Source organism: Leguminivora glycinivorella, chromosome 5, assembly GCF_023078275.1.
Source record: "Leguminivora glycinivorella isolate SPB_JAAS2020 chromosome 5, LegGlyc_1.1, whole genome shotgun sequence".
Lineage (NCBI taxonomy): Eukaryota > Metazoa > Arthropoda > Insecta > Lepidoptera > Tortricidae > Leguminivora > Leguminivora glycinivorella.
Genome location: NC_062975.1, coordinates 5153243 through 5178280, shown reverse-complemented (window position 1 = coordinate 5178280; position 25038 = coordinate 5153243). Strand labels below are relative to the sequence as shown.

General features: G+C 36.0%; 1 protein-coding gene across 1 annotated transcript in view; it reads right to left on the bottom strand.

Annotated features, from left to right (window-relative positions):
- Nucleotides 1-24452, bottom strand: part of LOC125226446 (prickle planar cell polarity protein 3-like) — a 195337-nt gene extending 170885 nt beyond the window's left edge. Inside the window, exon 1 of the mRNA XM_048130429.1 lies at nucleotides 24212-24452. Within this exon, the coding sequence (XP_047986386.1) occupies nucleotides 24212-24259 (48 nt within the window). The 5' untranslated portion in view covers nucleotides 24260-24452. The remainder of the gene's footprint in view (nucleotides 1-24211) is intronic.
- Between the last annotated feature and the right edge of the window lie 586 nt (nucleotides 24453-25038).

The window sequence follows — 25038 nt, the reverse complement described above, 5'->3', positions numbered from 1 at the left end:
TTCAAAAACTCGCATTGCCGACGTGGGCGAGAGGACTGCCAGGCTCAAATGGGACTGGCCTGGTCACGTCTGCCGCATGCATCCTGACAGATATGATGCCACAAGTAGAGCGCGGACGCGGCAGCCCTAGACGGAGATGGAGGGACGACCTAATTATCCGAAAAACATACTAAACAAGAGTCATGGAAGTGAAGGGGCCTTCCAAAGCCTTACAAAGGCCGCCTTTGACCAGCAGTGGGATACCATAATAGACTAGTAAAAAAACTGACCTAATGGTAAATTTACCCAATAAATTATTGTGACTGTTACCCCCTGTATATGTAAATCAGATCAGAAGTGTTACTTCGCGGCACATCGTCCCCTCCCCAGAGAGCGAACGCGTATGAAGGTAAGTACTCAGAGATTAGTCTACACTATGTAACATAATTGCCGAAGATAAATCCTACGGCTTATACATTACCTTCTATAGTACCTTTAATTTTCATGGTGTTTATTTTAAAAAAAGGAAGTGGTATTCGTAACCGCTATTCGATACCGGTTATGCTCTTAAATGGATCACCAGCATTAATGTTACATCCTGTATACATGTACTAACTTTGTGCACTTTGCTCAAATTAGTATATTCCATGTCCACAGAACTTTATTTAGATAGAAGAAACAAGTTCATATATTTGTATAGGGGCCGAGCGTGTCAAATTTTGTACTGAAGTTGTTTCTTGCCTGTAATTTTAAATATGTCTCAGGCTCTTGATTGTTCATAATTTTTGTGTTGTTGCAATTGAATATCACGTAACGAGGCATTTTTTATGTTTTGATTGACTTCAACTTACAAAAATTGACGCCCGAAAGCTGCAAGCTGCGATTAAAGACGGACAACTCAGTGGATTTCACTGAGTTCATTTGACACGCTAAGTAGATACGTTTGCTTGATCTATGGTATATATGACATCTGTGTCCATGTCGGTGAAATAGAAATGGCAAATAATTTAAACAAACCTATTTATGTAATAGCTAGTCTTTGCCCGCAGCTCTGCTCGCATTAAATTCGAAAATTGCTGAATGATCTCTACAAACTTCCACCCCCACTTTAGGGAAGCGGTCGGCGGCCTATGTCACTCTTCATCCCTTCAACAGTCTCCACTTAAAGAATCATGTCAATTCCTCGCTCCGTTTTGCCGTGAAAGATGGACAAACAAACAGGCACACACACTATCCCATTTATAATATTAGTATGGATTATTAGAGGTAATAATTGACGCTTCAAGGGCGCAGCAAACTTAGAACTAATAAATAAAAAACAAATGTCCGAAACGCAGGCTTCGTTATCAAGGGACGTAGCCAAATGCTCAAAAGCTTACGATAAGTTACGACAATATCTCTATCACTCTGGATTGTTTTATATACACTTAAGGGTCGATACAGGCACGGACTGAAATTTTATAAGTTAATTCTTAGAGTAATAGGAATTAAGTACTTAGTTTAATGAATGTTTATGTTTTTGACGTGTAATGTATATGACTGCAACCTGCAACTCAACTGCACCGTCGGCGTTGTAACGTTATCTATGTACAATGGTACATAGTACATACTATAAGTACCTATACACAAAGGTATGCCTTGCAAAGTGCAAAGCGTAGTCGGCTGCCCTAAGCAGAAATCAAGTATCTGGGTTTTGTCAAATTTTACAGTAGAGCGAAAAAACGATTTTTTTTTATTTTTCCTGATTATATGCTTATTAATTAATTGATAGCCTTTAAAACAGTCGAACTTTATTATACTAGATATCATTAATAGTGTACTATAATTATTTTTTCAAAATTATTAACACAATCATTTTAAAATACAAAAACAGCTTTCTGCGTAGAATGCGATAAGAAAATTTTAAAGCTTTTCTACAAGAAAGCAAGTATCTTGAACTGTTTTCATTTAGTTTTGGTATGCTTGTTATTTTTAACTGTATCTAAAACACAAACTACAGAACGGATTTTCATGTGGTTTTCACCAATGAATATAATGATTCTTGGGAAAGGTTTTGGTATATAATTTGTTGAGATCTTGTTTGAATTGGTTGAAATACGTCAATTTTTGCTAATCAAGTCGGTCAAAATTCTGCTGGCTGAGAGCTTTAATCGAAAACGCTGCCCAAACTGTTTGAGATATATTAAAACAATGTATGGCGAAATTGTGTATCTTTCATAGACATACAAAAAAGTCCGTAATAGCATATGTTTATCTTTTCAGGATAAATTACTATAACCATTTTTATGATAGCCCCCGTGCGCAGCTGGGGCGGACCGCTAGTATATGTTTACAATGTATACATTTTAGATAGATGCCTTCAACGTAGTGTATGTCATGCTTGTGTAAATTAGGTTTTAATATAAATGCAATATTGGAGTAATCCACGGAAAAGAAGCTCTAGTTGTGTTTGAATGCAAGTTGTCTTAAGATTATGGGTTTAAGAGGTTTTTCTGTCACGAAGAGTTCAAAAATACTCATTAAACTTAATCAATTACTCACGTTGTAGGAGACTATTTAAATAATAAAAAAATCCTCGAAAGGGATTTCCCGTGGAACGCACAATATTAATTAAGTACAGTAGGTAGGTGCCTAAATACTCGAAGACAGAAAAAAATAATGAAAGTTACATATAGTCTTCCTTAATTATAATAATAGGGAACTGTAGTTAAAGTAAAATATTTTGTACCATGTACGAAATAAAGCATTATGAGCAAATAAGTATGAGAAAACATGGACAGCAGTTATTTTTAAATCCAATTTCTACTTAATAAGTCAGGTAGAAATATATAAAGTAACTGAGTTGACCGTGACGTCACTCAATTCAATTTCATATAAATTCCATATTAGCAAGCCGTTCAAATTCGTTTTGACAGTTCTTAAAACGAAGCTGATTTGATTAGGAGGCAAGTAGCCTATTGATCAACTAACCAACATGCAATAATTATGTAAGTATGATCGTTATATGTATTTTCGTATTTTGGATAAAATAAGTTTCATATTAAATAAGACAAGATCCTCGTGCTTTTACTGTTTACATCTGGTTGTTTTAATACTAAGGCAATTTCTACCTGAAAACCCAAGTTAATACACGTATAAGCAATTACAAGCTTTTGACATCATAACATAATGATAGACGCCGAAGTCAAGTAACTTCATAATCAATATCAATAGTTCTACGCTGAAGTCAAGTAACTTATCAATAAATATCAATATTTCTACGCTGAAGTCAATTAACTTCGCAATCAGTATCAATATTTCAACTCTGAAGTCAAGTAACTTAGCCATCTAATATGAATTGCAAGTATCTTTCGTAAGATACTCGATTTCAAGATAGAAATAGGGTAGATACTTGACTTTAGCGTAGAATACCCCGTTAAAAAAAGATACTTGAATTTTTTAAAGTTCTGTATTTTGAAAAATATACATTATAAAAATTTCAAAAAAATACTGAAAGACGTATTTTGAAAAAATGAATCGAATGATGTAAAAAACCATTTTTTGGAAAATTTTGAGATACTTGATTTCTGCGTAGGGCAGCCGTAGTGTTAACCACAAATTAAATTCGGCGTTCATTTAAAATGGGATTGCCTGGTCCTCTAGCCAATGTACAATCGACGCTCCGTGGTAAACGATTCGCAACTGACTCTGTCGCACCAATAAGAAATACCTCTTCCACACACTCAACGAGCAGCGAGGGAAGTAGAGTCTGGCTAATGAAAGTTGAGCTATTTTGTCGGTTTTTTGGCGCGAGTCAAAGGGCCGGCAACAACCAAGTGCAATAATCGCGCGAGTATGGCAGTGTGTGGCCGGATACTCCGGAGAAGGCAACATCACGGCAGCGCGAGGAGCATAGTGTGGCAGTGGTAGAAGAGCGATAGTGAAATAATTGCGATACGCCACGGACACAGATTAATAATAAGTTACTAACCATGGAGCGAGGATCGTCCACAATGCAAAGTCGCCATCAAATTATATCGTCGGAGCTGCTAAAGCTCTCACAAATATTGGAACACGCTCTCTAACCTCAGAGGATTTTAATTTTTTTCTCAGATTATTTTAATTTCTAGAGTGGACGCGCCGCCGGCGGACAATTCGCAGTTGTTAGCACATTGAGCATACAGTTGTCGTTGTATCTGTGCGTGATGACACGACTCGTTGGTCGTTCGCATGTGCCCAATGGAGCGTCCATCTAGTCTGTGTGGGTTTAAGAACTCGCGACAGGCGTATTTAATACAAATTGCTAGCACCTCCGACCTCCTTCCTTCCCATATTTGTGGTCTTGACAATAGGGCTCCTACATTAGTGAGGGTTTTGGCAGCTCCTATATCTTTGATGGCGATTGTACTTTTGGCTAAATGCCCTGTAACAGCATGCAGCAAATAGAATGGACCTTTACCGTATCGCGGTGGGACCCTATCTATTAATTGGACGCGTTCGCTGGTAAAATACATGGAATTTTGAAAAGGGTTCACATTTTAAAGGTTTAATATTAAAAGGTTACAAACATTTTTTACAGGGCAATTCGTGCATAACTAAACTAAAATTGAGGTGTAAAGACTCGTCAATCTCGTATTTTTTTACATCTTCTAACATTTAAGTTGTTATGAAGCTTGCTGCGAGGACTTAAGCAACTCGCATAGCCATTAGTAATAAAATAGAAAATAATGTTTTTATTGAAGAAAGGTTGGCTTCTTTCGTCTAATTCTTCTTCTTTTCTTTAAATCCTGCTACCCCGTGCTGGGGTGTAGGGCTCGAATCACATTTCTCCATTTACTCCGGTTTTGGACAACTTGGAAGAAATACTAATGTATATGGACTGCTAGATAAACCAGAATATTACGCGGACGATGTCACGGGTAAAAGCTAGTTTGAAACTATATGAATACAAGTAGAACGTCGAATGAACGAGCTACACATGAATTTCTTATAAGCAAGCACACTGTACTTATACTAGTTGAGCGGGCCATATAGAACCTATGCAAGTTGCATATTGTCTGGAAGCTTTAGTTCCTGAAGCTTGTCAAGTTTGGTAATGTTTTATTTTCATATGGATTGAGTTCTAAAACTTAAATCCATTTTGCATTTAATATTTTTAACTATAACTAGCCCTAGGCCTAGTTATATTGCAGTTGCTTTCGAAAACTACCTATAGTGCTTGCGTAGTGCGGCTAATAATGTTAAAGCGGACCCCAGGCTCCCATGAGCCGTGGCGAATGCCGGGATATCGCAAGGAAGGAGGAGGACTATGATGATTTTTTTTTAATTTTAACTTGGTGTAGCTTTGAATAGAGTAAATTTTTAAATAACACTAAATATATTATATACTGGCCTTAGCGTCTATTTCAGACGATTTATCGTGCAATGTCCGAGAGACATCGCTTTTGATGACTAAAGAGACCTATGCGAGAGCGACATATTTTGCCACATAGCTGACAAGGGAAGCTTGTAACCGATTGCGATGTTTCGCTATGATGTCTTCTTTCCCTTTTGTCAGCAAACCCGGTCTCATCGACGAACTCACGACCATCTCCAACGCACTTTCGCCACTCCGTCCGCTTCTCCGCAAGCTTCTCCCAGTTTTGGTAGTCGATTTTAAAGGCTGCCATATCCCTCTTGGCTTGGCTTCTTTGAAGCGAAGCAATGTTCTTCCAACATCTCTTTATAAATATACTGAGATGCTATTTCATTTTAATTTTTAATGATTTATTTTTTGTCCTCATTTACCCATATACTTCCATGATATCGTCACTACTTTAAAAAAATCTCGTATCTCACGCTGTTCCTCAAAGTTAAAACGCAGTAAGTCTATATGCATTCCATACATACTTACTACAATTTTCTTTTCATTGACAGACGAAGATACAAGTTTTTTTAAAAGTAGTGACGATATGCATTTTCTCTTTGATGGTACAAAAGGTGCAATACTTTATTAAAATAAAATCATAATACATATTCATAAACTTTAGATGCCGTCCTTCCATTTCCTATACAACGCTCTGTACCAACAGACAATTTTCAGTTTGCAACTAAGAAATACAGCTTCTGCTGTGTAATTTAACGTCCCTATCTCTGCTGGGCGTGTGCACGTAATAAACCGTAATAAAATATCTAATAAGCGCTTAGAAAATGCAATTTGAGCCAATTGTGTGAGCCGTATAGACGCGACGAAACCACATGCTGCTGAAGCCTGCAGCTGTAGCCACCACGAGAAAACTGCGGTGATGTGGTTGCGAACGTCTGCTTTAGATTATTTTATTCGTTGTGCGTTTTTTTTTCCTTATTCATATTTTTTATGTGGATTTTGTATTTCATTTCTACCTATTCAGAATCAGAAGCTGTTCGATTCAATATACTTAAGAAAAAATCCTCAAAGTGCAAGTGCGACCAATTTCTGATTGCAAAATGTTGATTTAAACTAACACGGTTTGCACTCATAATTTTAGAACTAAACGGGACTTAATCTCATAAACACTTACATTTATATTTGGCCCGACGTTTCGAACATCACAATATGGTCACGGGTCTTACAATGCGATGTTCGAAGTGTCGGGTCAAATATAAATAAATTAAGTCCCGTTTAGTTCTAAAATTATGATGTGCAAAATATTTTCTATTGGGCAGGCACACTGACATACCGATAGCTTATTTGACAGAGAATATACCAGTTTTTTTTTTAAATATTTTAATACGCATAGATAAATAGAAAAGCTTTATATTATGTCACGATTTCCCACTGATCGACACTGAAGCCCAGCAGGAAACTATTTGCACCAAACCACAATATATGTAATACCAAACATTGCGTATGCCATCATCCTCAGCCTATCCAAAATAGCCTGTAGCGTAAAAAAATACAAGTTGCAGTTTTGATTCAAAGCATTCAACCGCAAAGCCGTCAGTTGGCTGACGTCAGTTTTTGCTCTGAATATACAGATAGTTTTGACTATGAGCAACATTTAAAAAAAACAAGTTTACCGGTGCGCAATTTTTGTAGACCGCAGGTGAAACGTGATACGTTTTTTTTTACATTTTCGCTGTCATTAAACACGCTACGATGTTATAACATTTAAGGAGCGTTTAGAGGGTACTTGGTAGATATCCCGCGAATCCGCACGAAGCGCTTTGATTCTTCTTTTTTTATGCGCACTGCCAAGGAGTGGAATTCCTTGCCGGCGGCTATATTTCCGAGCTCATATAACCCGGCAACCTTCAAATCAAGAGTGAACAGGCATCTTCTGGGCGAGCTCACTCCATCGTAGGCCACGTCTTTGCCTTTGGCTAGTCTGTGGCCAAGAGTAAGCCCATTTATAAAAAAAAACATTATGTTTACATTTATTTAAATACATAAAAGACACAAACTATAAATAGTTCAACTATTATATTAAATAGTTGAACTATTTATAGTTTGTGTCTTTTATATAATTTTTATTTAAAATTTGATAGCTAAATAGCGAAGTGAACATTATTTTATCAAACTAAGATATATCATGTTTTAAAATCCATCCATTTATAAAATAAGTTTCCATAATTTCGTTTGTAAGTATTTAATACTTTCTGCCTTGCCAAGGAAAATGACCCATACTCCATCCTCTACAGTGTAATTTATTTATAACTTTATGTTTTATTAAACAGGTACGTGATGAATCTGAATTAAGAGTGATTTAATTTACTTTCACATAAAAATACCAACCTACATTAATTTAGAAATATTCAGATGCTTACATCTTTTCTCATCAAGGAAAATTATTCTTCATTATACTAATAAAATTTCTTCAAAGTCAACACTGAACATTTTCTGATGTTTATGTGGATGAAAATTATGGCTTAAAGAAGCAAGACTTAGGTAAAATTAGATATAAGTAGGTAATGTTAATGTATAATATTATTATTTATTAATAGTTCATAAAACTTTTGCTACAAAATATCGGGGTGACTCTTTACCAAGTATATAGTAATATATGAGCGACAATAAAATTGGAAGCAATTAATATTAATATTGTAAAGATACAATATGAATTGTCGCCAGCAGTATATCTGGACCAATACGACCTTCAAACCTTCAAGAAAAGAGCGCACACCCCTCTTAAAGGCCGGCAACGCACCTCCAACACTTCTGGTGTTTCGGGTGTCCATGGGCGGCAGTGATCGCTTACCATGAAATTTATTTATATATCTAGATTAGACGAGGTTTAAGTTACTTTAGGGTTTTTCCGAGTAAGGGCAAGGGCATCAAGGGCAAGGAAGAGGGCAGTCCCACTTTGTCGCTTATAACTTCTTTGATAGAGTATTCCTCGTCCTTCAGTTAAGCTACAAACTGGACCTTTGACTGGACATCGACATATAAATTTATTTAATTTTAAATAAATCTAGCTTATGAATACAATTAAAAAATACTAGCAAACATACATCATGCATATTTTTGATATATCTACTTACCTACAAATTTAATTCTGTTTACAATTTTTTATCGCTCGGTATTTTAATAGGGTCTTAATTAAAGTTCTTGTAGTCCTGTTTCTCATGAGTCATCGACCTGCGCTCGCGCCTTGTTTTGCCTTCTCGTCTTAAGGCTCATTTAGACGGCGCGATTTCTCAGACGATTTTAGTGACATTGCGGTTTGTTAGGTCACATCAATTCAGTCAATTGATCAAATAACGCAACGTGAGGAAAGTCGCGTGCGAATTTTCACATTACATAAATCAGCCCTTAGACCATTCGAAAATAACTGAAGTGGGCTTATCCTTATACCTACCTAATGTTAGGTCCATTTGCCGAATTTTGCAACGTTTTGTATAAAACTGCCGTATTTTACGGGGCGGCGAAAAAGTAACACATGCAAAAGATTACCCATTTTACACTGCATTTCTGGATATAAAATATCGTCATTGACTAATTTATCTGTAAAGATGAAATAGACGGTTGGAGCGACTAGGAAGATATTTTGATCATTACCATGACACATTGTGCAAGATTTTTGGCAGATGAGTAAATGAATGAATAGGTTACCATTAATGTATGGGTTACCATTATATAAAGTTGAAACGTGAGCTTTCTTCAAGAATAACTTGACTGCGACATTCATATTGTCTATGCAGATAACAGGTCATATATGTATAGGTAATCCTTAATGTTACCAGCTTTAGGTTACTTTGACGTGCTATCTTATACTTTTAAACGAGCAATTCTTGTATATTTATTTATTTATTTATTTATTTATTTATTTATTTATTTATTTATTTATTTATTTATTTATATATATATTTATTTACACTGACGATCTCGGAAACCGCTCTAACGATTTCGCAGAAATTTGTTATGTGGGGGTTTTTGGGGGTGAAAAATCGGTCTAACTTATCCTTAGGTCCCGGAAAACGCGAATTTTCGAGTTTTCATGCGTTTTTCTTCGCGCGCCATCTCGTGTGCAGTAGTTGTACTGTTAAGACAGAATTCTTTCGGTCGATGTAAGTACTATTTATTGCAAACACTAGATGGCGACACAGGTCAAGGCTAAAACGAATAGAAAATACACTATTTGAGTTTTTGTGGCGAAATGCGCGCCATCTCGTGTGGAGTAGTTGTGTTGTTAAGGCTGAGAATTCTTTCGCTCGATGTAGGTACTATTCATTTTTGAACTAGATGGCGACACATGTCAAGGATACGAAACAGAACCGAGCGAAGCTCGGTTGCCCAGATATTAAGTACATAGTATAGGCTGCTTGACCCTTTTTTAAAGTCTGTCTTATATGATTAGGTACTGTCCATTTCACCGAAATAAAATATTACCATATTTTATTATGTCTTAAAAACAGCAAAAAATATTTTTAAAGTATACTTTTACGTAATCAGACGAAAACATGAACCCAGTCATGTTAATCTATGGATTATATGAAAACAACATTTTCTGACTTTTTAAGTATGAAGGCATAAAGTTCCAATATATTATCAGTGATTGTTTTGACATGCAGTAAGGTTCGAATTCGATGACGTCACTACAATATCGCTGACAGCGTTTTCGGTGGCCAAAAAAAATAAAAAAAATTACACACATTTTTAATGGAAAATGCGTAGTCATCATACACTATTAATACCCAAAATCTATAAATATTCTTTTTTTTTTGTCAAATACTACAGAAGACAATCATTTATTGTGCCAAATTCGATATGAGTCTAGTAGCCTATTGGTAAAGAATAGGATCAATAGTACCGAATATATCCATAATCTACAAATGCTTTGCTTCCAATATTTCAACAGCGATCAATCCACAGGGGAAGTGGTGCCGTGCAGTACTGTAGCTGAGAAAATAAATAACGGGTCAATGAAGCGCTTTGGCAACAGTAACAGAGCGCTTTAGATTTACCAAACAGCCCGGTGCATTCGGAGCCTATTCTGTGCAATTTACACAGAAATGCTTATAACCTATTCTGTGCAATTTACACAAAAAGTTTAGAATGGGCACCAAATGAAGCCCGTTTGTTTGATTAACCTATAAGTAGCCTAGCAAAGCCTGAAGCCTGAATTTGGCAAAGAACAGTTCTATGCCTAACGTGTGGTCATCAGCTATTGCTATTATATTGAATTGTTTTTTTTTACTGATCGGGAAGTGACCCTATGGCCTATGAGGCTATCTATGATCTGATGGAAAGTGAAGACAGAGGCTAAGATGAAGCTCACCGATTCAGTAATAGCCTATCCACTCTTGGTGGTGGTAAGTCTTCATTCGAAACCCCTGCTGGGGTGTGAGTGGCCCCTTCCGCACTGGGCGCTGTGGGGGCTGTAGCTGGTCGCGCCTCCTCTTCGTGAGGTGGTCTTCCGTCATCTTTTGGCGGATGACTCGAGCTTCCGGTGATGTTTCACTCTTGCTTTAAAGAGACCGAAATCGTATTTTTAGTGAACACATTCCATTTCTTTGCGGTCCTCATCACAAAAGATGAGGCAAATAATTAAAGTTCGATTTGGGCCATACCTATATCGAGTGCAAGCGCCACATTCACAAACAATACAAACATGTTATAAATCACGCATAGGCAATAGTAGGCAAGGCCATAATACCTATCTACAAAACAAAACATACCTCAAATAACACCAAATTACAAACAATCACTTAATATGATGGATTTACCGTCGTTTGTACAGTCCCTTATCAATTATTTTTAATATTTGGAAACGGGAACAGTAATATTTTTTGCCACAGGTTCAGTACTAATTGGTCAGTTTTGCCGAGTAAGCTTTTAAAACCGCGAGATTAAGCAAATAGACGGGATTTGAGCGGATGAAAATTTGTCATGGCTCTTATGATACAAAACGGTTTGAATTAATTATGATGCGTTGTTTATCAATATAATGGGCCAAATTTTGTTTTGTAATCGATTTCACTTGTTAGTTTTGGAGATTTCCATATATTTTCTTCTCAGAATTATTAGCTCTGTTTATTTTAATAGGATACAAAAATGTCCCAAATTTTTAATTTTTTTGTCTTCCCAGTTAGTTACGACTTACGATCCTGCAATTTCTATGAGAAATCGTAACTCAAAAGAGATTTTTTCTCCTGAGGAATCGAAATAGCTCATGATTTCCAGTAGAAAAAGTACTACTATAAAAATTCCCGTATTTGGAATGTAAGTAAAACAGACAACAAAATAAAAAACTGCCTAAAAAATGTATGTGTGGTGTGGACTGGAGTGGCCAATCAAAATAATAAGTTATCATTAAGATTTTTTTTATTTATACATCAAATCTTTCAGCCAGTTCATGGTTTAGAATTCCTATTTAAGGTCCAAGTTGGTGGCGCTTTGTAGAGCGAAAGTACATACAATTGGCATCTTGGCTACGCATCGAGGTCATCAAATGTGTTCTAATCAATCACAGGTTGTTGAACTCCCTTTATCTAATCTTGAACTTGATAAGATTCTTCTTTTAGAAGTTTCGCTTACACATTTAAGTCAAGGTCATGTCTTCGTGTTCATTATTAAACTCGTACATACTGGCCATTTCATTGTTTTCCTTGCTCAAGTAGTCCCCTACTCCCTCCCTCCCGAGCCGGCCTCCCGGCCGAGGTGAGTTGTGACAGAGGAGAGTTGCGGCGACGTCGATTTTTGGGAACTTATTAACTATTAGTAAGCTCGCAACAACAGGTTTTTTAGTTCAAGTCACGGGTTAGCAAACGCACGCTATTACGAGCTTGCTGATTTAATAACATCCCAAAAATCAACGATGTCACAACTCGCCTCTGTTACAAGTAACCTCGGTCTTCCCTACTTGACAAAAAAGGTGTTTACGCGAAATTATTGACCATTGGTTTTATTCTCGCTATGAAATCCTTCCTAATTTAGACAGGTAGATAATTCTTATATTTAGCCCTTAGGTACTGATCTAGGGCTATAAATGCCTCGTAAATGTCAATTAAACCCGAGCCAGTGCGTTTTCAAACGAACGCGTTTAGACCGCTCATTATCTTTGGGTCACCACAGATATTGATTTAACGATAAGGTCAGTACACTATGCTTAGTCCGGTATTTAATACTTTAAACTTTACATTACTAATACACTTAGCCGAGCCGTTCCTTAACCACAATATTAGGCTGTAGGCTTGTGTAGTACATGTACTAATAGTGCAAAAGACACGATTCCCTGCACTGTACTAGACCGAACTACTCCCAAATGATACTGCTCTCTAGTACATTTAGTACACACACACGCGCAACAGAATGGGAGCGAAAGGAGCGGAGAGCAGAGGAGTGACAATGACAGCAAAGCGATCCGTGTGATCCGACCGCAACCGAACTAGAACCGACTGACTCGGGTCGAGAGCGCGCGAAAACGGCCGATCAACTCTCGGCTACGCCATATGCACAATTTGTCTCTCGGTCTCTCGATGTACTATACTGTACTAAATGTCCTAAAAGAACGAACTAGTACACTTCGGAGATCGTACTTGTTGGGAGCGATCTTTTCAGTGAACGAGCAGGCACAACTCAATTAGGCTGGCTGTAAAATAGGTAATACGCGCGACCAGCGCTTTAAGGCCATCACCCGATGGCTCGGCTTCGACGACGGTGCCGCCCTTCCACATATAGACTAAAACTAATATTTTATAGATATTTTCGCCTGGGGGAAGGGGAAACCTGAATCGTAAAACTGGAGTTGCAAGTTGTTTACAGGTGTTCAGCTGTAGGTACCTGCTGTGAACCGCTACTCATCTACAAACAGTATCGCTGTCTCTCAATATATTAAATAGGCTTCAAATAACGGTACAGAAGTTTAATATAAGTTTCTGTGTAATAAATTATGGTTACTAATACTACACTTTACATTTAATTAAAAATTTAAATAAATAATTCCACCGGGGACCGAGGAACCCAACTTGGGTCTTCTAATTATGCGGCTTATTACCTATTACCTCTCTCTAGATCATCCGACCGCCGTGGCACGCTGTGGTACCCGTCAAAAATTTTCTGTATATACATATATGTATTCATCACCCGCTTTCCTCCCGTTACCATAGGCGTCGACTGCGAGATATGGGTTCAATGGAAAGAAGGGCCATGGGCTAGCAACCTGTCATTGCAATGCCACAATTTCGTGTTATCTCAACCCCTTAATCGGGCACTGACAGACGTGAGTAGTTTTGTATGCCCCGCCTTAGGTTATTTCAGAATAATACCTAAAAAGCAGCCTTCTGCATGATAAAAAACAAATTTAGTATAGGTTATCACATGATGGTTACTCGCGAATTCTCAATGTAAATCCAGCAAAGCCATAGGTCGCAGGTTCGAGTATTGCCGGAGGTGTGACTTTTTCCTTTAATTTAAAAATAAGATTACGTGTGTTGCGTTTTTTTTTTTCGACGTGTGAAGCAGACATTCATTTTTCTGTAAGTACCTACACTGATTCTGCACAATGTAAGGCATTTAATCTTTAAAGATCTTCTTTCACCTGCCAATTTTCAGATAAGTAATTCGAATTTGTACGGGACAACGATAGAATAGAATATGTCGTGGAATGTTCCAATAGTGTAGGTGTAAACAACAATAATATTGAAACCCACTTACCTACTTATTAAATTAAATGTTAATTAATAACCGCTTATTGTCGGGTGACACAATTAATAATGTCTTACTGAACTGGTTATTCGTGGCGTCTCGAAATACACGTCGTACGAAATTACCTAACAGAACTAAGAGATATTAATTAAATTGAAATGTCTTTGATTAAGCTGGGATATACCTATATTTTGTCTTGGAAAATCTACTTGTACAGGGTGTATTTTTTATGACTGACAATATTATATTGGCTGATAAAGAAGCCAAATCACTAAAACAAATTATTATAAAGCCTGCGGGCCGATTTTTGAGTCTCACGCGTTCGAATTCAGAAAATTGTCACTGAAAATAATAGGCAAGTCACCTTCAGTGACAATTTTCTGAATTCGAACGCCGTGAGACTCAAAAATCGGCCCCCTGAACTGAAATATATATCTTACGCGCCATGTTGCGGAATTTCATTAGAACTATTTTCTTCATACTAAACTGAACTGTCACTCCATACATCATAATAACAGCGCCCTCCTGACAATAGTCATATATTTCTGGCCAGGCTTTACCTTAATTAGCCGAGCACCAAAATGCAATAATCTAGGAGAAGTATCAAACATTTTGATGTACGAATCCTGAATCCTATAGTCACGTGTCGGTTCTTGTGCTTCTTAAGAAACTTTGAGACAAAGCCCTTACCGAATATGTAGTTTTGAGAGCCCTGGGGGCTGTTGTTTCCCGTGGAAGTCTCTTTTTTAACCCCCGTCGCAAAAACGACGGAGTGTTATAAGTTTGATGTGTCTGTCTGCCTGTCTGTCTGTCTGTCTGTGTGTGTGTGTGTCTGTGGCATCGTAGCTCCCGAACGGATGAACCGATTTAGATTTCGTTTTTTTTTGTCTGAAAGCCGAGTTAGTCGGGAGTGTTCTTAGCCATGTTTCATGAAAATCAGTCTACTATGTCGCAGTCGGGGGTTTTTTCAAAATTTTAATTTTGTGGTTATTAGGTGACAGTTGTTTGTATACCAAATGTTACTTAGGTCCAGACTTAGGTCCAGGCGTCTGGACCAGAGGCACTAGATGATAAATTCTAGAAACATCATGAGAGAGTGTTTAATGGAATACCTCTCCAACTTATAATATATGAACAAAAAATCTGATTATGGCTAAACATAGCCGATGGCAGATAAAAAAAAAGGTCCAGAAATCTAGCGTTTCGCGAGCGTGGCGTCGGGGCAACTGTATGGCAAAGTGGCGTCTTTTTCCATACAGTTGGCCTGACGCCACGCTCGCGATACGCTATAGATGTGGAGGGGGCGGGGGCTTAGATGGGAATGATGATAAAATGTATGTTCATCAGCAGAGTAATATAGGGCCCCAATTGTCTACCGATCAGCCCTATACAGTAGTAACCATTACATTTGTAATTGTGTAGATCATCAGCCCTACTAAGTCAAATGGCTCCATCTGAAAAGAAAATCTAATAGGTGCCTAACTTATAATAACCCAACATACTTAACTTTTTTTAGGTCCCGAAGAGAATCAAGTGATAAATATTCTCCTAGAAGGGATATCCTTATATTAGTTTAGTTCATTAATTTAAAGCTTTATCAAATCATCAATAATTTGAGTGCCATAATGGCACCGCTACGTTTACATAATGGGTGCATGTAAGTATCACAAAACAGTATTATTTTCAGTCATCTGGTTTTGAGACAGCTTTTTGGATTAAGAGGGCAAGCATATAAAGTATTTACAAAATCTCTTGAAAGCCTGCCCTTTACCATGTCTATTTAATAACAGGGATTCCACCTTTGACCTCCATGGGGCAGCCACTTTGCCCCCCGGAATATTTTATGATATCCGTGCGAGTACGACCTCCTCGTAGTAATACTATTTGATAGGTAGAACATGTCATATTTTTTTTCGTAAGGACTGTACAAAACTAAGGTAGGTATTTTATTTATTTAACTCTATTAATTTCTTTCTGCGACATTTCAGCGTAGCGTAGGTTGACGATTTCCGTAACAAAATAAACTTAAAGGTAGTGAAAGAGTTATTTTAGATTCTTAAAAAAATAGTTGTTAATAATTTAATATGCAAATAAGAATAAATTGGCCAATACAACTTAGGTGCCTACTTAATTTTAATATGAATGTGCTTCAAAATATACTAAACATTTTTTAATATTTTTTACTAAGTATTTGAACAACAAATACAGAGGAGAGGGTATTTGTTTAGTCACCTCAACTGCAACCTGCAATAATAATAGGGGGTGAAAATGACATTAACTTTTACTATAAAACCACCCTGATGTCTAAAAAAAAATATTTTCCCCTCACTACCTCGGAAACACGTGTTTTGTCCTTTAATACCAGCGGGTAAAAACACATTTTATCCACTAGTGGGTAAAGTAATTTGACCTTGAATAAAGTCAAATTAACTGCTTTAAAATTGATAACAGCAGGTGAATCTAGTAATAAAGATGATTTACCATCTGTGGAACTACTGGAAGCAGTGATAAACGCATTTTTTGCGTTGTAGTTTCCTCGCTATAGTGAGGGGAAAAGTTTTGTGTTACACTTGGGTGCAAAACTTCTCGTGTGTTAAAAAACTCGCAAGTTCAGGATTCTATTCACGAACCACTCGCTTCGCTCGTGGTTCAACTATAGAATCCTTTCACTTGCTCGTTTTTCAATTCCACACTCGGCGTTAAAATACAACTTTGCCCCCTTGTATAACAAATAACTATTATGAAACACCTATCGAGTTATGGGAGTTGGTACCATATTAAAAGTTGCTCAGAATAATGTTATTTTCAACCCATAAAGGATGACACCCCAGTTATAATACGACCGGTTGTTTTCTAAATGTTGTCTTCATAACTGCATTATAATCGTAGACACCGCATGTTAAATAGACGGAAGGCATGCTATTATGTACATTTAGTATTCGCTATACGTCACCGAAACAATATTTGCAACGTGATGCCCAAACACGAGTGACCTTAACGCTGTCCAGTTTGTTCGATAATATCGTGCCTCCTGCTTCGTTTCTATTCAAATATGTATAAGGATATAACATACTGTTATATTTCAAATACTCGGAAGTTGAGTTAGTGTTAAGTATTTTAAGAAAGCTCGTACCATCGAATATCATAATTATCTTAATCCGATCCGAAATATACACGGTAAAGTAAAAAGTACCGTTCAAACTTTGCATAGTGAGTTTTGGGAACATACTAAACAACTTTTATTATAGGACCAATCGAGGGTTCACTGGTGAAACCCGATAAATCGAGATAATTTGTCCTTGAAATAACAACATTGTTAAAATTGCACATAGTTCGAATTTCAAAAACCAATTTGCTCAACTTACCGGATTTCACCAGTACTTACCCTCGCAATTCTGAAATCGAGAAAAAAAAAACCGGCCAAGAGCGTGTCGGGCCACGCTCAGTGTAGGGTTCCGTAGTTTTCCGTATTTTTCTCAAAAACTACTGAACCTATCAAGTTCAAAACAATTTTCCTAGAAAGTCTTTATAAAGTTCTACTTTTGTGATTTTTTTCGGACGGGCGGACGCACTTTTTTTTCCTTTAGGAGCGATTATTTCCGAAAATATTAATATTATCAAAAATCGATATTAGTAAACCCTTATTCATTTTTAAATACCTATCCAACAATATATTACATGATGGGGTTGGAATTAAAAAAAATATCAGCCCCCACTTTACATGTAGGGGGGGTACCCCAATAAAACATTTTTTTCCATTTTTTATTTTTGCACTTTGTTGGCGTGATTGATATACATATTGATACCAAATTTCAGCTTTCTAGTGCTAACGGTTACTGAGATTATCCGCGGACGGACGGACAGACAGACATGGCGAAACTATAAGGGTTCCTAGTTGACTACGGAACCCTAAAAATTGGCTGTTTCATACATTTCTACTGTTATTTATAATGCTGCTCATTTTTATGAAACAGACAAATCATTTTTGCGATTTCTGCATTGGTAACTAATAAAAGTGGTTCATTATGAGCTCAAAAGTCACTATGCAAAGTTTGAACGGCCCTTTTTATTTCACCCTGTTTATTACATTATAAAATGTTTCTAATTTTACGAGTACTTATTTAATTTATATTACAATAACTTATTACAATATACATTAAATTTTAGAGTTCTTATTGGTTTCAAGTTCGCCTAAGTGAGGCCATAGTCAATGGTTAATAATGACGATGACCTACCTACTTACCTGATTTTTGAGGGTTCCGTCCGCGTCCGTGGCACGCCAATCGCCAGGTTCAGTTGGTGTTCTACAAAGTCCCGGCTGAGTACTTGGACAAGTACAAATTAAATTCGCGTTTTGAACACTTAGAAACATAAAAGAAAGTCCCAAATTAAAAATCGGAATAATTGACCTGAGACTTGTGATTCCTCGATTTTTTACGATTTCCAATTAGCCCTATATATTTGGAAAGTAAGTATGACCCATATATGATATAATGTATTCACCCTTCTTCACAAAGGCCAAACAAATCAAAATTATTATGTAAAAACAGTGAGATACATAATGATTTTTAATTCCCCATTATTTGTTTGGTGTAATAATGAATAAAGAAGCCGAAGAAAAAAGCCCCAAGGTAGTAACTGCTATCGATTGTCCCGAGTTGGAGCAGCGTGGACAACAACAAGAGTTAAATTACTCGGTTGATAACGTTACAAAAAGGAAGTACAACGTTCCTATACAAAATTCATTTGACTCTTTATCTGACGAAGGGACCGATATCTCTATACTTCGTAATGATACCTTAAACAGGAGCTGTCCAGATATGAGCGTAAATTATAAAGATGAGGTTGAGTTATTGAAGAGTAAAATAGAACAGTTACAAGAGAGACTTCAGCTCTCCGACAATTATAGCACTAAACTTTTAATTGAAAATGAAAATCTTAAGAAACAGCTATCGGAATCCACAAGACAAATACAACAACTAAAGGATATATGTAAAACTACGCCTAAAATCATTAAACCTGTAAAGACTCAAAATAAAATAGAGCGATCGACACAAACAAGCTTGCGTAGCAAGTACATGGAGCCGGAAATTGATCACTCTATCGAAACTTCTTCAGTCTCAGAGGTTGAAATATTAAAAACAAGAGCATCTCAAGTTTCAGTACAGGATGAAATACAAGTATCTCGATCTTCGTATAATGAAAAAAAATCAAAAAGGATCTATATTTTGGGAGGACATCAATGTAAAAATCTATCTTCAGAAATAATAAAATCAAGATTGAATACACAATATGAAAAATACGAGGTGTACTCCTTTTGAAACCAGGCGCATCATGTGAAGAAATACTGAACACTCCTTCGGTCCTGAATAACATCACGTGCGATGACAAATTAGTTCTCTGTGTCGGGGAAACAGACTGTAATCCTACTAAGCTTTTAATGGACTTAAGTTGTTTTGTTAGAACTTACAGTTATTTAGATATTTATATAATAAATGTTATGCAAAACGACCACTTAAATGAAAAAGCACTTAATAACATGCTAAAACTGATTTGTGAAAATCATAAGAACTGTAAGTTTATTAATATCTCGCAGACATATATGTTAACAAAGCACTACCTTTATAATTTATCCTGTAAAATTAATATGGAAATTGACTCACAATATTATGATAAAAAGTTTTTGACATTTAAGGCTAGTATTAAACATAATCATACTAAAATAATAGAATCTGACACAAATATATATAAAAAAGGTACTATACCTTATTTTTTCCATCGTATGAAGAAAGGTAGAGTCGCATTAAATACACCACCGAACTCACCACCGAGCGCACCAATGGATAAAAAGAAAACTACCATACTGGATTACTTCTCCGTCGTATTGCCGAAATCCAACGCTGACAGCAACTCACCAGGAACGAATAAGTTTTTCGTATCACCAATTAAGGGTAAATTTATCATACTGCACCAAAATGTTGCCGGGCTATTAAGTAAAAAGGATACTTTAGAATTAGCTCTATATGATCTATATGAGATAAATAGAGAAGTGGAAGTGATATGTATGAGCGAAACATTCATAAAATCCGGGGAAGAATCCAACATACATCTTAAAGGTTATCATTTAGCAGATTTCTATTCGCGGCAAAAACAAAAACGTGGAGGAGTTTGTATAATGTGTAAAGATTACCTAGATTATCAACCTATAAATTACTTAAAAGAAATGCGAACAGAACTCCATTTTGAATGTTGTGGCATAGAAATTCCAAAGTATAACTCGATAATAATTTGCATCTACAGAACTCCAAATCCCACACCTTTCATATTTCTAAATAAACTTGAATTACTACTGGAAAGATTGAGATGTAAAACAAAAAAAAAGAATTATAATAACAGGTGATTTTAATATTGATATAATGAAGCAAAATAAGGTAACCTTAGAATATAATAGACTAATTCAAAACTGTAACTACATGTCACATATTAATCAACCTACCAGACTAAATGCTTGTCTTGATCACATAATAAGTAATGATTTTAATGCTATTGGTGAGCTTCATTCGCTAGAAATATCGGATCATAATACTGGTCAATTATTAATAATACCAGATGTCCCAGAGATCAACCGTAATTCATTTTGGTTTATTAAAAAGCGAGATTTCAGCAATGAAAATATAGATAAATTTTGCAATTGTTTGAACTCATTGACATGGAATGAAATATACAATGAATCAGATATTGACATAGCATTTGACATATTCCATGAGTATTTAACTTTATTTTACAATTTATGTTTTCCTATAATAAAAATCAAAATAAAAAGGAAATCTTCTAAAATAACCTGGCTCTCTAAGGGAATAAAAATAGCATCAAAAACGAAACGTAAACTTCGTTTTAAATATTATACCACAAAAAATCAATTGTATAAAAAACAGTACTGCGATTATCAAAAAACATTCAAAAAATGTTTGAAAACAGCGCAGAAATTAAGTAACAATAAATATATAATGAATGCAAGGAATGTGTGTAAAGCAACTTGGAGTGTAATTAAAGAAAATACATCAAATAATTCGCTTGGTCGAAAAATCATTGACAAAATAACATGTAATAATGTGTCGATCAATGATCCTAAACTTATCGCAGACGCATTTATTAACCACTTTATAGGCTCAAAAACTCACCAAAAGCAAAAAAATGTTAGATATCCCGCTAAGATGACTCGTGTTGATGCTAGTATGTTTCTTTTCCCCACGGATAGTCAAGAGGTTTATAAATTAATTCATAAACTTCGAAATACTGCCTCCGTAGGTTATGATGATTTATCCACACAAATATTTAAACACTGTTCTTGCTTTATTGCACCAGTTCTCAGCCATCTTATAAATTTGTCATTTGTTCAGGGAGTGTTTCCTCAAAAACTAAAAACAACATTGATAAAACCAATCTATAAGAAAGGCAATAGAGGTACTTTGGATAATTACAGACCGATAGCTCTCATACCAATATTATCAAAGATTGTTGAAAAAGCTATGTATGAGAGAATATCTAAATTTTTTAGCAAATATACAGTGCTCTCCAAGCAGCAAAATGGGTTCCAAAAAGGGAAATCTACCAGCCTTGCTGCCTTTCAAATGGTAATGGAAATTACAAAGGCTTTAGATAAGCGAGCCTCAACGACTGCTATATTTTTCGACATGAGCAAGGCGTTCGATTTAGTACAACATGAACTGCTTTTGGTCAAATGTGAAACCTACGGATTACGTGGTAAAGTACTGGATTGGTTACAAAGCTATCTCACAATCAGACAACAATATGTGGAGATCTCGAACATAAATGAAGATAATGAATATGTAAGCCATAGATCTGACTTCAAGACTCATACAGTTGGTGTCCCTCAGGGGAGTATTTTAGGGCCGTTACTCTTCCTGGTATATATCAATGACCTACCATTAAGCACGAATCATCATTGCATTCTTTTTGCTGATGATGTGTCTGTTGTCATATCCAGTGAACACAAAAGCAATCACACAAACGATGTTAATACAGCACTTTCTAATATAATAGACTGGCTAAATATAAACAGTTTGCAAGTAAATTTTAGCAAAACCACATATACTCAATTTTGGAATGGGTATGGAGAAAAACAACCAATGACTGTTACATATGATGATCAACAAATTACTGAGTCAGATCATGTCAAATTTCTTGGAATAGTGGTTGATGATATGTGTCACTGGAACCATCATATTGAAGGTGTGTGTAAGAAATTAAATAGTTTTGCGTATGCCCTTTGGCGCTTAACTAAGATTTCAAGCCAAAAAACAGCCGTCCAAGCGTATCATGGCTACGTGGCATCTAGTCTGAGGTATGGTATAACGGTATGGGGGAACGGCTCAAATATCCTTGGATTGTTTATAGCTCAAAAACAATGTATACGTGCGATTTGTGGTGTGTCCGTATTAACTTCATGCAGACCATTGTTTAAAAAACTAAATCTGCTTACAGTACCTTGTTTATATATATTTGAAATGTGTGTATTTGTAAAATGCAACCAAACTTTATATACAAAAAATTATGAATTCTGTAACTTTAATACGAGGTACCCTAACAGACTCATATGTCCGAGAACACACACAAGTTTATATAAGAAAAGTTGCTATCCTATGAGTATACTTTTGTATAATAAGCTCCCAGACACTATCAAAGGCCTTACTTTACATTTGTTTAAAAGAAGATTATTTGAATGGCTAAATGAACAGACTTTCTACTCTGTAAAGGAATATTTAGACTACTAAATCGCTAAATCTGTGACATCTCAATTAATTAATTTATTTATATTCGATAATTTGTATTGTTTTGTATATTAATATTTCTATGTAGATATAATCTAGCTTTAGATAGGTATTATTTAAGTGCATGCATAGTACTAGACCTAGGTACAATCTGAGATTTGCATGTCACTGTGTGACAAGGTAGATTGGCTCACTTTATTGTAAACAAACACCTATGTATACCCTATCTTTCGCAAATAAATGACTTATGACTTATGACTTATGACTAAAATACTATACGTTAAACTAAGTCTAAGAAATTAAGTCCAATTCGCACTGGGGCGATGGCGCCGTTTTTTATTTTAATACCTAAGTTATGTGGCTTTCTGCATCAATGTCATAAAACAGGTTTAAGTGCCTAACTCTAATAAATCAATAAAGAATTGAAATTTATCGATTTGCATAATTCAATGGGTATATTCATTTTTTAATATTCTAACTATAACCTTATTAAATGAATAAGGTAGAAAATCAAGCACAAATCCATTATTATTCAATACACAATGTCAATGTCTATAATAGGTACTTAGTAGGTGATATTTATGATGAACTTTTAATATAATGCAAATGTAGCAACTTGGGAGATAAGGGGAATATTGAAAACGAGTGTGCTAATTCACGACAGTCGAAATTGCCCATGCCACTCGCCTTTTTGACCTCTCTTAAACACCAGTTGCATATATAGCTTTCTCGTTGCATCTAATTTATATAATAAAAGGGGTACATATAGTAGAGGTACATACTATTATTTTATACTATACCTACCTACAGGGCATTGTTTAAATTTACAATGTTTACATTGGCTATAAATTGATACCCGTATCGCGCGAGAATTTAATTCACACTGCAGAGTTGTAGCCAAGTCCATAAAAAGGGAGTGTTTTCAATATGCAGTAATGAGCAAGTTACTGTGAAAGGTAGGACACAAATAAATATTGATTCGTATAAAATTACATGTATGGAAGTTACAAATTGCACCTTAACTTAATATCGGAATTCGGTTGTTAATCATTAATTTAACTACACTTAAGTTAGTCGTTGTTAATTATAATTAGTAACTTAACTAAACTTAAATAAAAATCTACAGTAAATTTAAATCAAAAGTTTACCGTAAACTTATTGCATTGCATTGATAACTAATTCAAAGATATCTACGAAGTCATCTCGATAGGCCAATTTAAACTATTTACAGTTGCATTGCATACTCGTCGTTTACTATCTCGCTCTAATCCGCGTAGCCCCATCCGTCCTCTATTCTTTCACTTTGCCAATGGTCAGCTTCTAAAAAACCGAAGGATCTCTATTAAAAAACACTTACCATTTCGGAGAAGGCGCTCTTGGGTCGTCTCGCCGGGGCACCATTCATGATTAAACTTCACAAGTTCACTACACTTCACAAAACTTGTCAAACTTCACTACACTTTTGTTGAACGCGAGAGACGAGCATCGAAGTCGTATTATTCGATGAAGTCATGCATTTATTTGTTGATAAGTTATCGGGTGTTACGGAACTTGAGAGAGCGCGAGACGTGGAGCCCGCGGCGTCGCAGGTTTGTGACTGGCTGGCTGCGAGTGCCGGTTGCCGGCCGTGGAATTGTTTCGAATTTCGAACCGGCCAGGCCATTCCTTCGCTGGCGGTTTTTTACCGGTCAACAGACCATTTAAGAGGTTATGTTTTGTACACGCGCTCCTCTCCCCCTGTTAACGTTGTTTGTAGACAGAGTTGGTGATGATTGGTACGATTTCAATGCCATGCTAAGTTTACACGTAACAGCTGAACGCATGATTTACTTAAGACATGTTTACATTTTCTGTTTTATAGACACCAGTGTGCTGGGAAAGATTCTGGCTTTACTTAAGTAGATTTATACATATTACGGAGTACAGACACATATAAATACATATGTAGGTACATATGTATAATTAAGAATCTTATAATATGTGTATTATAATTGGCTTATTAATTACCTACGCATCTCGTATGCTTAGGTACTTAAAATATACATGTACGTTATCTTATATCAACTTGTGTACTTATTTTCATGTGTTCTAGCCAAAATTTATTTAATTCAATCGAACCTGCAACTTTTAGAACTTGGCCATCTTTAATACTTCCCAATTTTTTTTCAAATGTCTAAAATTTGT